Raw genomic sequence first — 15,226 nt, 5'->3', positions numbered from 1 at the left:
TAGCAGCAATTGGTCCCATTCCTGTCTCTGTGTTGCTTGACTCAGACGAGAGATGAGAGTAGAAACAACGTTAATCATTGTTTTACACACCACACTGGTTATCCTGTTGGTCAGCTATGTCAGTGCTACACTGTCCAGGACTGATGCCAAGAAGAAGGACTCCAAAACACAGGAGCCAGAGGTGAGGAAGAGGAGGATAGTGGTGATTTATGATGAGGATCAGTATTTTGCATCCTGGAACCAGTGTATGTAACGGGTTCAATGAACCATGCATATGGACGCTGGAGTTCAGTGTTCTCACTGGGGATCAGCCCATGAGTGTGGACTTTGTATTCCCCATCTACCCAGTTCTGATTTCAGTAAATTACCAGTATTGTAGAATGGACATAGACCACAATGAATGAATGATATATATTGTCAAGTGTTTATTGAGTTAGTTTCATCCCAGTTCCCACAGTTGCTGTATCTTCCTCATAGATCCACAATTCTGCCAACTAGACTACCAGGTTTGGGGTCAATTGTAATTGAATCCAGTCAATTCAGGAAGTGATTTGAAATTAAAATCCAAGAAACTGACCATCTTTAGAAATACATGCCCTTTTTTCAATTATTGAATTAGAATTTCAATTTACTTCCTGAATTGACAGCCTTCAAATCCAAATTGACCCCAACTTTGGAGACTACAGTTTGTTTGGTTTTACAACTACACATGCAAATAGTTTTATCTTGTGTTTCTTTATTATTATTATTATTATTATATCAGACGTCCCAGGCAGAGCGGTCGGTGCTGGAGCGAGGTCTGGTTGTTACTGACCCTCAGTGGAAGGACATCGTAAAAGAGGAGAGGAGATACTGCCAACAGACTATGACTAAACACAGGTTCCAAGGGCCTGTACTGGGCTACATAACTCCTGTAAGTGCAGTGCTTGATTTTCGGCTGGAGCTCACTGGAGCTGAGTTCCTTCACCTCTTATAAAAAAAATGATTATCTTATAAGTATTGCAGAGTTTCCTGTAACTAAATATAAACAGTACTGGCACCTATTTTAGTCTAAGTCAGGCGCTGTGTAAGTCTCTAAAAGCGGGTCGGTGTGTTGGTTTAGAGTCTGGTTAAACCAGACTGAACGTTGCAGTCACCTTTGAACAACAGTGACACGTTATCCTTTACAGAAAAACGTTGCCTATTTTTGCCTGCAGTTTAGCCTGGAATCCAGAACCTGATTCACTCATATTCCACTCCTTGTACTCCCATGTTTAGCATGGCAAGGAGTGGCATGATAACTCAATACAGACTGGTACCTATGTGTTTATCTGGTTGGTTCTGATCACCCTACTATTACTATTCAATGTCTGTGTATTTAATAGTGTAACTATCATTTTACTACTGTGTACGAGCTATATCTCATCAATAGGCTCCTTCAATACATTTTGAATCAATTCTTCATATAACCTCTCACTTTCTTCTGCTTTCTTTCTCTTTCCACCCTCCAGTGGAACTCGCATGGTTACGATGTTGCCAAGGTGTTTGGTTCCAAGCTGACCTCTGTGTCTCCGGTGTGGCTTCAGCTGAGACGGAGAGGACCAGAGAGCTTCCATATCACTGGTCTACACGATCACGACCCAGGTAATCTGTCATAGACTAACCAGATTAATGCCAGCCAGAGTTGTGATGCCTAAGAAATGTGTACTAAGGGCCTTGTCGGAGTTGTGATAGTCAGACGTGTGTGCTAAGGGACTATATGTGTCTTTCAAAGACTCTCCTTGTTTTCTAGGTTGGGTAAAAGCTGTGCGGAAGGCAAACAAAAAAATCAAAATGCGTAAGTGTGTTAAACTCAGCTTCCGTTTTTAAATAAAAAATATATTTCCAGATGACCTCACTATGGTATCATTCAGTCACATTCAGTTCCAATGATCGGAGTCTCTCCCACCCCCGGATCGGTCGGAGTCTCCCACCCCCGGATCGGTCGGAGTCTCTCCCACTCCTGGATCGGTCGGAGTCTCCCGCCCTCCGGATCGGTCGGAGTCTCCCCCCCTCCGGATCGGTCGGAGTCTCCCCCCCTCCGGATCGGTCGGAGTCTCCCCCCCTCCGGATCGGTCGGAGTCTCCCCCCCTCCGGATCGGTCGGAGTCTCCCCCCCTCCGGATCGGTCGGAGTCTCCCCCCCTCCGGATCGGTCGGAGTCTCCCCCCCTCCGGATCGGTCGGAGTCTCCCCCCCTCCGGATCGGTCGGAGTCTCCCCCCCTCCGGATCGGTCGGAGTCTCCCCCCCTCCGGATCGGTCGGAGTCTCCCCCCCTCCGGATCGGTCGGAGTCTCCCCCCCTCCGGATCGGTCGGAGTCTCCCCCCCTCCGGATCGGTCGGAGTCTCCCCCCCTCCGGATCGGTCGGAGTCTCCCCCCCTCCGGATCGGTCGGAGTCTCTCCCCCTCCGGATCGGTCGGAGTCTCTCCCCCTCCGGATCGGTCGGAGTCTCTCCCCCTCCGGATCGGTCGGAGTCTCTCGCCCTCCGGATCGGTCGGAGTCTCCTGGTCTCTTGTCCTAAAAAGGGCCCCTGTGCTTGGTAGTCATGTCACATGCCTGGATTTGAACCTTTTTATTTAAATATTTTTCATCAAAGTGCCCCGTTTTGTTTTTATATCAGACGTTCCAGCACCATCCTCAGACAAATGCTTTCATTTTTAGTGTAATTCTAATTTCTGGATAAGGCTTAAAATACAGGATAGAATCTTTCTCTGTCACATGATAACCAAACACATCATCTGATGCTTCTCTTCTCACTCAGTTCCTCGCCTGTTGTTTGACGGCTGGTCGTACCAGGACTATACGAGTGTCCTGGGCAGTGAGGATGAGATCGAAGAGCTGGGGACTGAGATGGTAGACGTAGCTAAGGTAAGGAGGGGCATTTATACTTTCAGACATTAGAAACAGCTCAAACCCTGGTCTCTGGGGTAATAGACCATGGGACCTGCACATAAGGAGTTGAATTCACAATATAATACCAATGCATTATAGTACATTTATATCACATATCAGTTGGTAAGTGAGACTGAAAACAATTTATCAACTGACAAAAAAAGTTGAATGTTATGTTTTTTTACGGTAAATATTCTCATATATAGTAAATGTTTGTTACAGATGTTGACTTCCACTGTTTATATCATAGGAGTGTATACTGAATGACTGAACATGTCAAATGTAAAACGCCTCAATTGTGTTCTTCCTTTGCAGACAGAAGGCTTTGATGGCTATACGCTGGAGCTGTGGAGTCAGCTGGGAGGGAACCAGAGAGTGTGAGTAACACAGCACCTCACGACACCGTGACCTGTCGTAGTCACGGTAACGACCCCTCTGAAGAGTTACCTTGGTTTGTAATTGGCTGTAAAACACTATTCCATTCAGGGAGCTGGTCCACATGATTACCCACATCTGTGAGGCTCTTAAGGTAAAGAAGCTGGACTGTGTACTGGTCATTCCACCAGCCGTCACACCAAGGTAGGTGATACAGATGTAATAGAAATATCACAACATGATTGATTTTACTATTTTATCAGATCCTTAAAACGCATAAAAGCCTGTTTTGAATTTGAGAATATTTTAGAGACCAGGGCTGTGTAATTTTAATCAAATTTTCTGCAATTCTACAGATGTCTCTATGGCACAAATTTAAAGCACATTGTCTGCTTTTCTGTCTTGACTAAAGCTGTGTTCTTTTTGCTCAAACATAATACAATCAATACTGTTACATTCATTGTTTTAGTCATTTTCAATTCTCCTGTCTAGCTTTTATTTGGGTAATTGTTAGTTCTCAAAGATTAGATATATATTTTTTAATCTCTGGGTCTGTTAAGGTAAAAAAGGAGAGCAGTCGTTGAGGAAGTCAATGTAAAAGCACTATGTTGCAGCAGGGAGCATAGAAACCTGGAACAGGCCTAGAGAAGGACTTTAGAACCACTACCAGGAACAGTGTCACTAAATCCTGTAGGAACTCTAAACAAGGCCTAGTGACCCTGGCTATTGGCACCATACAGACAATATCAGCTCTAGAATCACACCAGTGAGAGGGGCTTGTAGGAAGCCAGCTGCTCCAGAATCACACCAGTGAGAGGGGCTTGTAGGAAGACAATATCAGCTGCTCCAGAATCACACCAGTGAGAGGGGCTTGTAGGAAGACAATATCAGCTGCTCCAGAATCACACCAGTGAGAGGGGCTTGTAGGAAGCCAGCTGCTCCAGAATCACACCAGTGAGAGGGGCTTGTAGGAAGACAATATCAGCTGCTCCAGAATCACACCAGTGAGAGGGGCTTGTAGGAAGCCAGCTGCTCCAGAATCACACCAGTGAGAGGGGCTTGTAGGAAGACAATATCAGCTGCTCCAGAATCACACCAGTGAGAGGGGCTTGTAGGAAGCCAGCTGCTCCAGAATCACACCAGTGAGGGGGGCTTGTAGGAAGACATTATCAGCTCCAGAATCACACCAGTGAGAGGGGCTTGTAGGAAGACATTATCAGCTCCAGAATCACACCAGTGAGAGGGGCTTGTAGGAAGACATTATCAGCTCCAGAATCACACCAGTGAGAGGGGCTTGTAGGAAGACATTATCAGCTCCAGAATCACACCAGTGAGAGGGGCTTGTAGGAAGACATTATCAGCTCCAGAATCACACCAGTGAGAGGGGCTTGTAGGAAGACGATATCAGCTCCAGAATCACACCAGTGAGAGGGGCTTGTAGGAAGACATTATCAGCTCCAGAATCACACCAGTGAGAGGGGCTTGTAGGAAGACATTATCAGCTCCAGAATCACACCAGTGAGAGGGGCTTGTAGGAAGACATTATCAGCTCCAGAATCACACCAGTGAGAGGGGCTTGTAGGAAGACATTATCAGCTCCAGAATCACACCAGTGAGGGGGGCTTGTAGGAAGCCAGCTGCTCCAGAATCACACCAGTGAGAGGGGCTTGTAGGAAGCCAGCTGCTCCAGAATCACACCAGTGAGAGGGGCTTGTAGGAAGCCAGCTGCTCCAGAATCACACCAGTGAGAGGGGCTTGTAGGAAGACAACATTTGATACTGGCAGTTTAACAGATCATTAACAGGTGTGAGTTTTAATTCATCTTACATTCCCCATGATCTTTCTTACTTTATATCTGGGAGCAGGTAGCTATAACATGTATTTTCTCCTTGTTTAATCCTTGTGATCAGTTCAGGACAGCCAGGGATGTTTGGGAGGGAGCAGTTTGAGCAGTTAGCTCCTGTAGTGGACGGATTCAGTCTAATGACCTACGACTTCTCCTCTGGACGGTAAGATTTCCCTTCTCACTGAAACAATCATATCCTTTAATAAAAAAATTAATTATATTGGTAAAATGACCATCGCTGAACATTTTGACAGATGTTATAGGCCATGTCTGTGTTCTTAGTATATCAATAAGGCAGGTTTCTCTCCTCCCTCCTAGAGCGGGCCCCAGTTCCCCTCTACCCTGGCTGAGAGAATGTGTTCTAGAGTTGTCCCCAAACAACCAATGGAGACATAAGATACTGCTGGGACTCAACCTGTATGGACTGGACTTCTCCACCTACGGAGCTGAGCCACTGCTGGGGGGCAGGTAGAATACTCCTAATAATACTAGTAGTAATCTATACAGGAGATTCTCTGTCACTTCCAGGTCCCCTTCAACACTCTCTTCTTTGTTTGCTGTAAAGGTTCATAGAGCTGTTGAAGGAGCTGAAGCCTAGACTACTATGGGATGAACAAGCTGAGGAGCACTACTTCAGCTACAAGAGGTACAGTTAGTCTCCCAGATTATGGTATTAGAGGTACAGTTAGTCTACCAGATTATGGTATTAGAGGTACAGTTAGTCTACCAGATTATGGTATTAGGGGTACAGTTAGTCTACCAGATTATGGTATTAGGGGTACAGTTAGTCTCCCAGATTATGGTATTAGAGGTACAGTTAGTCTACCAGATTATGGTATTAGGGGTACAGTTAGTCTACCAGATTATGGTATTAGGGGGGCAGTTAGTCTACCAGATTATGGTATTAGGGGTACAGTTAGTCTACCAGATTATGGTATTAGGGGGGCAGTTAGTCTCCTAGATTATGGTATTAGGGGTACAGTTAGTCTACCAGATTATGGTATTAGGAATATAGTTAGTCTACCAGATTATGGTATTAGGGGTACAGTTAGTCTCCCAGATTATGGTATTAGAGGTACAGTTAGTCTCCCAGATTATGGTAGAGGGACAGTTAGTCTACCAGATTATGGTAGAGGGACAGTTAGTCTACCAGATTATGGTAGAGGGACAGTTAGTCTACCAGATTATGGTATTAGAGGGACAGTTAGTCTACCAGATTATGGTATTAGAGGTACAGTTAGTCTACCAGATTATGGTATTAGAGGTACAGTTAGTCTACCAGATTATGGTAGAGGGACAGTTAGTCTACCAGATTATGGTAGAGGGACAGTTAGTCTACCAGATTATGGTAGAGGGACAGTTAGTCTACCAGATTATGGTAGAGGGACAGTTAGTCTACCAGATTATGGTATTAGAGGGACAGTTAGTCTACCAGATTATGGTATTAGAGGTACAGTTAGTCTACCAGATTATGGTAGAGGGACAGTTAGTCTACCAGATTATGGTAGAGGGACAGTTAGTCTCCCAGATTATGGTATTAGGGGGACAGTTAGTCTACCAGATTATGGTATTAGGGGGGCAGTTAGTCTACCAGATTATGGTATTAGAGGTACAGTTAGTCTACCAGATTATGGTATTAGGGGGACAGTTAGTCTACCAGATTATGGTATTAGGGGTATAGTTAGTCTACCAGATTATGGTATTAGGGGTACAGTTAGTCTACCAGATTATGGTATTAGGGGGGCAGTTAGTCTCCCAGATTATGGTATTAGGGGTACAGTTAGTCTACCAGATTATGGTATTAGGGGGACAGTTAGTCTACCAGATTATGGTATTAGAGGTACAGTTAGTCTACCAGATTATGGTATTAGGGGTACAGTTAGTCTCCCAGATTATGGTATTAGGGGTACAGTTAGTCTACCAGATTATGGTATTAGGGGGACAGTTAGTCTACCAGATTATGGTATTAGAGGTACAGATAGTCTCCCAGATTATGGTATTAGGGGGACAGTTAGTCTACCAGATTATGGTATTAGGGGTACAGTTAGTCTACCAGATTATGGTATTAGGGGGACAGTTAGTCTACCAGATTATGGTAGAGGGGCAGTTAGTCTCCCAGATTATGGTATTAGGGGGACAGTCTACCAGATTATGGTATTAGGGGTACAGTTAGTCTACCAGATTATGGTATTAGAGGTACAGTTAGTCTACCAGATTATGGTATTATGGGTACAGTTAGTCTACCAGATTATGGTATTAGGGGTACAGTTAGTCTACCAGATTATGGTAGAGGGACAGTTAGTCTACCAGATTATGGTATTAGAGGTGCAGTTAGTCTACCAGATTATGGTATTAGGGGTACAGTTAGTCTACCAGATTATGGTAGAGGGACAGTTAGTCTACCAGATTATGGTATTAGAGGTGCAGTTAGTCTACCAGATTATGGTAGAGGGGCAGTTAGTCTCCCAGATTATGGTATTAGGGGGACAGTCTACCAGATTATGGTATTAGGGGTACAGTTAGTCTACCAGATTATGGTATTAGAGGTACAGTTAGTCTACCAGATTATGGTATTATGGGTACAGTTAGTCTACCAGATTATGGTATTAGGGGTACAGTTAGTCTACCAGATTATGGTAGAGGGACAGTTAGTCTACCAGATTATGGTATTAGAGGTGCAGTTAGTCTACCAGATTATGGTATTAGGGGTATAGTTCGTCTACCAGATTATGGTATTAGGGGTACAGTTAGTCTACCAGATTATGGTATTAGGGGTACAGTTAGTCTACCAGATTATGGTATTAGGGGGGCAGTTAGTCTCCCAGATTAGGGTATTAGGGGTACAGTTAGTCTCCCAGATTATGGTATTAGGGGGGCAGTTAGTCTACCAGATTATGGTATTAGGGGTACAGTTAGTCTACCAGATTATGGTATTAGGGGTACAGTTAGTCTACCAGATTAGGGTATTCTTTAACTTCATATTATGTCAATTAAAAGAACGATCATTCGTAGATTATGTGAAATGCATTTTCCTTTCAGCACTCCTTTATTTACTGTCTTTGTGAAGAAATGGGGCTCGTCTTGTCTGATATTTTGCCAGTATCATCACACCACAATAACTCACTTGATTTGTGTTCCACATTCTAGGAGCAATGGAGTCAAGCATGTGGTCTATTACCCAACACTGAAGGTATGACCTTTTGACCTCCCTTTGATGTACAGAATACATCAGACACAGCGCATTCAGAAGGTATTCAGACACCTTCACTTTCTCCACTTTTTGTGTTACAGCCTTATTCTAAAATGGATTAAATTGTTCCCCCCCCCTCAATCTACACACAATATCCCATAATGACAAAGCAAAAACAGGTTTTTATACATTTTTTTCAAATTTATTTATATAACTGAAACATCAAATTTACATAAGTATTCAGACCGTTTACTCAGTACTTGGCACACCTGTATTTGGGGAGTTTCTCCCATTCCTCTCCACAGATCCTCTCAAGCTCTGTCAGGTGGGGGGAGCGTCGCTGCACAGCTATTTTCAGGTCTCTCCAGAGATGTTCCATCGGGTTCAAGTCCGAGGTCTGGCTGGGCCACTCAATGACATTCAGAGACTTGTCCCAAAGCCACTCCTGCGTTGTATTGGCTGTGTGCTTAGGGTTGTTGTCCTGTTGGAAGGTGAACCTTCACCCCAGTCTGAGGTCCTAAGACCTCTGGAGCATGTTTTCATCAAGGATCTCTCTGTACTTCAATCCTGACTAGTCTCTCAGTCCCTGCTGCTGAAAAACATCCCCACAGCATGATGCTGCCACCACCATGCTTCACCGTAGGGATGGTATTGGCTGGGTGATGAGCAGTGCCAGGTTTCCTCCAGACGTGACACTTGGCATTTAGGCCAAAGAGTTCAATATTGGTTTCATCAGACCAGAACATCTTGTTTCTCATGGTCAGAGTCCTTTTGGTGCCTTTTGGCAAACTCCAAGCGGGCTGTCATGTGCCTTTTACTGAGGAGTGGCTTCAGTCTGGCCACTCTACCATAAAGGCCTGATTGGTGGAGTGCTACAGAGATGGTTGTCCTTCTGGAAGGTTCTCCCATCTCCACAGAGGAACTCTAGAGCTCTCAGAGTGACCATTGGGTTCTTGGTCACCTCCCTGACCAAGGCCCTTCTCCCCCGATTGCTCAGTTTGTCCGGGCGGCCAGCTCTAGTAAGAGTCTTGCTGGTTCCAAACTTCTTCCATTGAAGAATGATGGAGGCCACTGTGTTCTTGGGGACCTTCAATGCTGCATAACTTTTTTGGAACCCTTCCCCAGATCTGTGCCTCGACACAATCCTGTCTCAGAGCTCTACGGACAATTCCTTCAACCTCATCGCTTGGTTTTATAGACAGGTGTGTGCCTTTCCAAATCATGTCCAATCAATTGAATTTACCACAGGTGGACTCCAATCAAGTTGTAGAAACATCTCAAGGATGATCAATGGAAACAGGATGCACCTGAGCTCAATTTCGAGTCTCATAGCAAAGGGTCTGAATACTTATGTAAATAGGGTATTTCTGTTTTTTATTTTCAATACATTTGCAAACATTTCTAAAAACCTGTTTTTGCTTTGTCGTCGTGGGCTATTGTGATGTCGTCGTGGGGTATTGTGATGTCGTCGTGGAGTATTGTGATGTCGTCGTGGGGTATTGTGATGTCGTCGTGGGGTATTGTGATGTCGTCGTGGGGTATTGTGATGTCGTCGTGGAGTATTGTGATGTCGTCGTGGAGTATTGTGATGTCGTCGTGGGGTATTGTGATGTCGTCGTGGGGTATTGTGATGTCGTCGTGGAGTATTGTGATGTCGTCGTGGGGTATTGTGATGTCGTCGTGGGGTATTGTGATGTCGTCGTGGGGTATTGTGATGTCGTCGTGGAGTATTGTGATGTCGTCGTGGAGTATTGTGATGTCGTCGTGGGGTATTGTGATGTCGTCGTGGGGTATTGTGATGTCGTCGTGGAGTATTGTGATGTCGTCGTGGGGTATTGTGATGTCGTCGTGGGGTATTGTGATGTCGTCGTGGAGTATTGTGATGTCGTCGTGGGGTATTGTGATGTCGTCGTGGGGTATTGTGATGTCGTCGTGGGGTATTGTGATGTCGTCGTGGAGTATTGTGTGTAGATTGAGGGGAGAGAAAGCATCCATTTTAGAATGAGGCTGTAACGTAACAAACTGTGGAAAAGGTCAAGGGATCTGAATACTTTCCCACTGGAGACGATTATCTAAATAACCAGATACACTGAAAACAAGAGTCATGGCACACCAGGTTTAAGTTAACTTGATTCATGATCAAACAACATTTTCCAGAAACACAGATCCTTATAATGTACTGCCGTGTCTTCTTCTCTGCCTCTCTCTCCTCTAGTCTCTCCACCAGCGCATCTCGCTAGCCACTGAGTTAGGTACAGGAATCTCCATGTGGGAACTGGGCCAGGGGCTGGACTATTTCTATGACCTGTTATGAGCCAATCGGAGTAAGAGACTCGAGCTCCTTTCTTTTGTCGATAAAGCGGTACGATATGTGCAAATGGTATAGTTCATGGTAATATGTTGCTGGAGCGGCCACTGAGCACCAACCAAGCATGAGGATTCTACCATTAAAAAAAGGACGTCTCTTATCTCAGGAAGAGTTATCATTGGAGACGGAGGCCAAGTTGTTTGTGGAGTAAAACTCAAACTGAACTAAGGAACTTGACGCTGCCAACATGGCAAGAGCAGAGTAAAACCATCCATCAAAGCAGTTCTTCTACTGGGGGGTTGGTAACAGGGTTATTATGGGGTGTCTCACACACACACAGGTGTTCATGTTTTGAAATATATTGATATGAAATATTCTTCCATTTTAAGGACTGGTTTCCCGGACATAGATTAAGCCTACTGTAGTTATAAATCTGATTGAGACATAATGTTTGTCAGGTCTAAATCAGACATCAGTCTGCTGCCCACTGCAGGAATGTTTCTTTGACATGAAATAAAAGAGGTACATTGTTTGTTTTTAATAGGAACAAAATGTAATCGACAATAGAAATGTACATACATACAGTGATACTTTTCCTAATACCTCACCCGGTGGCTGCTGAACTAGGCTTGACGTGTGTGTTAAACTAGTAGTACTACAAACCTCTGCTGTAGTAGACTGCAGGGTTGACCTCAATTCCATCTAAAATCCAGTCGATTCAGGAAGAGCACTGAAATTCCAATTCTCTTCAAGGTAAAGTTGGAATCTAATTGTAATTTGGTTTACTTTGTGAAATGGAATTGTACCAACCCTGGTGTATAGTACATAAGACAAGAGTTGTACACCATGTCCTCATATCTTACTAAATGCTTTTGTACCCAGAACCATTATATTTGTCCTTGATAGCACTAAATGTAGAGGAGCTCTACTTTGAGATTTTGCCTGTGACACCTGTATTTGAAAGGTTCCGTTTCGTTACTGTATGTATACTCTGATGAACCCTGTCTGCTAAATCATATCCTGTTCATGTCAAAATAAGGCCGGGATTAAATCCGATCGCGCTTTGCGCGCTACGCACCTTTTAAAAAGAGCCACGGTTTTTTCTGTCGCTTATTAGAAAAACAGGTTTCAGTTTTGTTTTGTGTGTTTCCTGATTGATTCTGAGGTTTGATTAAATCTGTTTGTTCCCCATGAAGCCTATTTCACTTCCTGGAAAAAAAACACCCCCAGAATGAATCGAAGATAATAAATCTGTAATAAAATGTAGATGTTTTAGTTGTGTAATTTTACATCTAAAAAAAGGTGTTTGGTGCAGTTTTTCTCAAGTAAAAAAAAAAGAAATGTGCGATTTGTTGTCTTATGTAAAAGTCGTAGCTGCTGGGCAGGTCTGTCTCACTGTTTATTCTATTGGATAGAGAACAATCTCGGTTCACCCCGTGTTAGTGGGTAAATGGACATCGTCAAATCAAAACCCAACCTTCATTTATCCGTTGTGACACACAGATGTTCCAAACTCCATTTTAGACAAGACTGACTTTCTGACCAAAATTAACCCGATTTACACTTTGCAGTCAATTTTGACAGTAGAACATCTGTTTCTATCTCATATCGATGCCAAATTGGCCATTTTCAAATGGATTTGTTGCTTTTCAAAGGCAGTAGCTCCTTTAAAGGCAATATTCCCAACGCATTCATGATAAACGCTGCATGTGTCGATTCGATGGCAGATTACCTTTTTAAAATGGCGCATAGCCGTCAAAGCACGATCGGATTGAATCCCGGCCCAAGGCTTTTTAGCTTGGTCCCCTACGTAGCAGAACAGAAGACATGTTACTTTCCATTACAGAGCATGATGAGGTTATTGACAGCGACTGATGTAGACTGGACGTTCTGTCCGGTCACCAGGTGTCTGTCGATCACTACATGCATGGCATCCTCCTGACTAGCTGGAAAAACAACAGTGATAGAAATACGTCAGGTTACATTTTTTTTTTTGTTGTTGCTTGAGACACAAAACTAACATCCAAGTCAGTCATATTGATTGGGTTCTTGGCTTCCTGCCGTGTTAAAGATTACTTCCTCGCGTAGAGACATGAGCCCAAATCAGATCTCTGCACATTCTGAAGTAGTGTCCAACACGGCAGGAAGCCAATCAATATGATCTACTGATAGGGTGGCAAAATTCCACTCACTTCCCCAAAAAACAGGTTTCCCAGAAATTCTGGGTTGTAGAATTCTGGATGTATTGCTTACTCCTTCCTGATTCTAGGACTATTCCAACTGGGATTTTGGGGGAAAGTTACCAGAATTTTACTATCCTACTTATTGATCATTTGCCCAAATCCTCTGCAATGTAGACCTCCTGGAACAACAATAGCAGTTATCTCCCACACTCACCGGTGTACGATCCTCCGCTGTCCTTGACAAAGTCCTCCACGATCAGAGGCAGGTTGGCAAAATCTGGCCTCCTCACCAACTCAAACACAGACGGCTGGGAAATAACACAACCGGGAGAATGGAAGTTGTAACCATATATTTTCATGTAAATCAGGTATATTATTGGCTTTCATGAATTTGGAAGGTGGTGTTATTTCACCCTTAGAGACTAACCCCAGTGAGACTGTAGCCAGTGAAGATCCACTTCTGTCCCTCTACTATGGCGCAGCACAGACCAGACACCCCTTGTCCTATAGCGCACACGGCCTCTGGTAGGTACAGACATGGTCGTGTCGTGTAAAACAACATCTCACAAACCGTGCAACAATGTTTCACAATATTACTTTCTTAAACCTTTTGAGTCCAAAGATTTAGCTGAGGCCTCTGTTGAATCTGGATCGCTGTGTGCGGTAGAAATTTAAAAAGGTCATTTCTGATTGAGCCGACATACACGTAGTGTTTACCATGAATGCAGTCTCCACCCAATACAGGAGCATTGCCTTTAAATTAATATTGTGCTTTAGCGGATTGAATAGAGACCTAATCTGTGTTAGGGGATCGTTCCTGTAGAGATCTACACTAGAGACTAGGGGACAGAGCGCAGGGTACTGACTCTGCTGTGAGGTGAAGTGTGCGAGGATACGAGCCAGAGAGCCACTGTGTGCCAGGTCAGTGAGCGCCCCAGGACAGTCTGGAATCAGCAGAGCTTGGTACCGAGCACCTGGAATATAGGGGACAGTCACGACATCGTCACGTGACCTTCAGCCAATTATTTCCATTTATCTTAACAGTCAAATAACTGGCCTCTCAATTACTGTGTAACAATTGACATATTTTGGATATGAATACGGCAAAGAAATATAGAAAGGTTACATACTCGTGTGTGTAATCTTACCGTCTATGGACTCCAACTTGGCTGGGGTTGCAAAAGACTTTTGGCTGAAGTCTTGGACCCATCTGGCTGTGGTTTCATCCACCCCGACAAAATCTATGGGCTTCCCCTGGAAACGACAAGACAACAACATCGTGTGTGTGTGTGTGTGTTTTTATCTCTGTGTGTGTATCTCCGTGTGTGTTTCTTACCCCTGGTGTAGCCGTCTGCAGGTTGAACACTGAACTGCAGAGACAGAAGGCTTGATGGAACGATCGAGCTGACACTCCTATAATGAGAGGAGGGAGAGGATAGAGAGGATAGAGAGAGAGGGAGGGGATAGAGAGAGAGAGAGGGATAGAGAGAGAGAAAGAGAGAGAGGGGGGATAGAGAGAGAGAGGATAGAGAGAGAGAGGGGGGGGAGAGAGAGAGAGGATAGAGAGAGAGGGGATAGAGAGAGAGAGAGGATAGACAGAGAGAGGATAGACAGAGAGAGGATAGAGAGAGAGAGAGGGGGGGGGAGAGAGAGAGGGGGGGGGAGAGAGAGAGAGGGGGGGAGAGAGAGAGAGGGGGGGATAGAGAGAGAGGGGGGGGGATAGAGAGAGAGAGGGGGATAGAGAGAGAGAGGGCGAGAGAGAGAGAAAGAGAGAGAGGGGGGGAGAGAGAGGGGGGGATAGAGAGAGAGAGGGGGATAGAGAGAGAGGGGGGGATAGAGAGAGAGAGGGGGATAGAGAGAGAGAGAGAGAGAGAGAGAGGGGGGATAGAGAGAGAGAGGGGGGATAGAGAGAGAGGGAGAGAGAGAATTTAAAACAGCAGGCTAGCCACTAAAACAGCAGTATGAGCCATTCATGGTGATGATTGTACAATATGATTGTGTTAAACAAACAAACAATCCGGGATAAGATAACAGTACAGCTACAAATTAGTAATATTTCCCTTTTTTTTTGCCACAGAAAAGATACCGTCAAACATGACTAATATGGACGCAATAGCTATGTCGTTCATTGAAAATATGAAGCCTCATTGTGTCCGTCACATGACATAAGGTTACATTCAGCAGCGCTACCTTGAGGTGCTCATAGCGACAGAAGAGAATCAAATGAAATGTTCATAACGTGTTAACGCCCTACCTTGTGCAGCTGCACTGGCCACAATTAGACAAGTGGGTTTAGAAGACATTTCAGTGGTTTACCAAGATCAAATCCGTTGGCTGATACTTCAGAACATTGTTTAAAAAATAAAAAAACAGGATGTCATCACAGTTCAACTTCCTCTAGCCAATGACAGTTCAA

At 44.4% G+C, this 15,226-nt stretch overlaps 2 protein-coding genes across 2 annotated transcripts; one reads left to right on the top strand and one right to left on the bottom strand.

Moving 5' to 3' along the window:
• The first annotated feature begins 30 nt into the window (after nucleotides 1-30).
• On the top strand, nucleotides 31-11,818 carry chid1 (chitinase domain containing 1). The gene is given in 12 exon segments (NM_001139805.1): nucleotides 31-181; nucleotides 764-913; nucleotides 1,491-1,623; nucleotides 1,772-1,816; nucleotides 2,778-2,884; nucleotides 3,224-3,285; nucleotides 3,395-3,487; nucleotides 5,194-5,292; nucleotides 5,448-5,597; nucleotides 5,695-5,775; nucleotides 8,277-8,319; nucleotides 10,535-11,818. Coding segments are annotated over 12 exon segments (1,191 nt in total). The 5' UTR covers nucleotides 31-52; the 3' UTR covers nucleotides 10,634-11,818.
• A 184-nt stretch (nucleotides 11,819-12,002) lies between these two features.
• Nucleotides 12,003-15,226, bottom strand: gatd1 (glutamine amidotransferase class 1 domain containing 1). Its single transcript, XM_014126096.3, has 7 exons — nucleotides 15,065-15,226; nucleotides 14,147-14,223; nucleotides 13,959-14,064; nucleotides 13,677-13,784; nucleotides 13,238-13,332; nucleotides 13,025-13,118; nucleotides 12,003-12,573 (listed from the first exon to the last, which is right to left on the bottom strand). Exons 1-7 carry the CDS (start codon nucleotides 15,111-15,113, stop codon nucleotides 12,458-12,460), a joined length of 645 nt encoding a protein of 214 aa, XP_013981571.1. The 5' UTR covers nucleotides 15,114-15,226; the 3' UTR covers nucleotides 12,003-12,457.

Source organism: Salmo salar, chromosome 10 (assembly GCF_965601325.2).
Source record: "Salmo salar chromosome 10, fSalSal1, whole genome shotgun sequence".
NCBI lineage: Eukaryota > Metazoa > Chordata > Actinopteri > Salmoniformes > Salmonidae > Salmo > Salmo salar.
The sequence above is the reverse complement of the archived record's forward strand: the minus strand, read 5'-3'. Positions and strand labels throughout refer to the sequence as shown.

Excerpts from the sequence above, each read along its gene's own strand:
- gatd1 (XM_014126096.3), bottom strand. The coding sequence starts at position 15,113 with ATGTCTTCTAAACCCACTTGTCTAATTGTGGCCAGTGCAGCTGCACAA. Across the intron at positions 14,065-14,146 it reads TGCAGACGGCTACACCAGGG|GGGAAGCCCATAGATTTTGT; the intron begins GTAAGAAACACA and ends TGTCGTTTCCAG. Across the intron at positions 12,574-13,024 it reads CAGCGGAGGATCGTACACCG|CTAGTCAGGAGGATGCCATG; the intron begins GTGAGTGTGGGA and ends TTGTTTTTCCAG.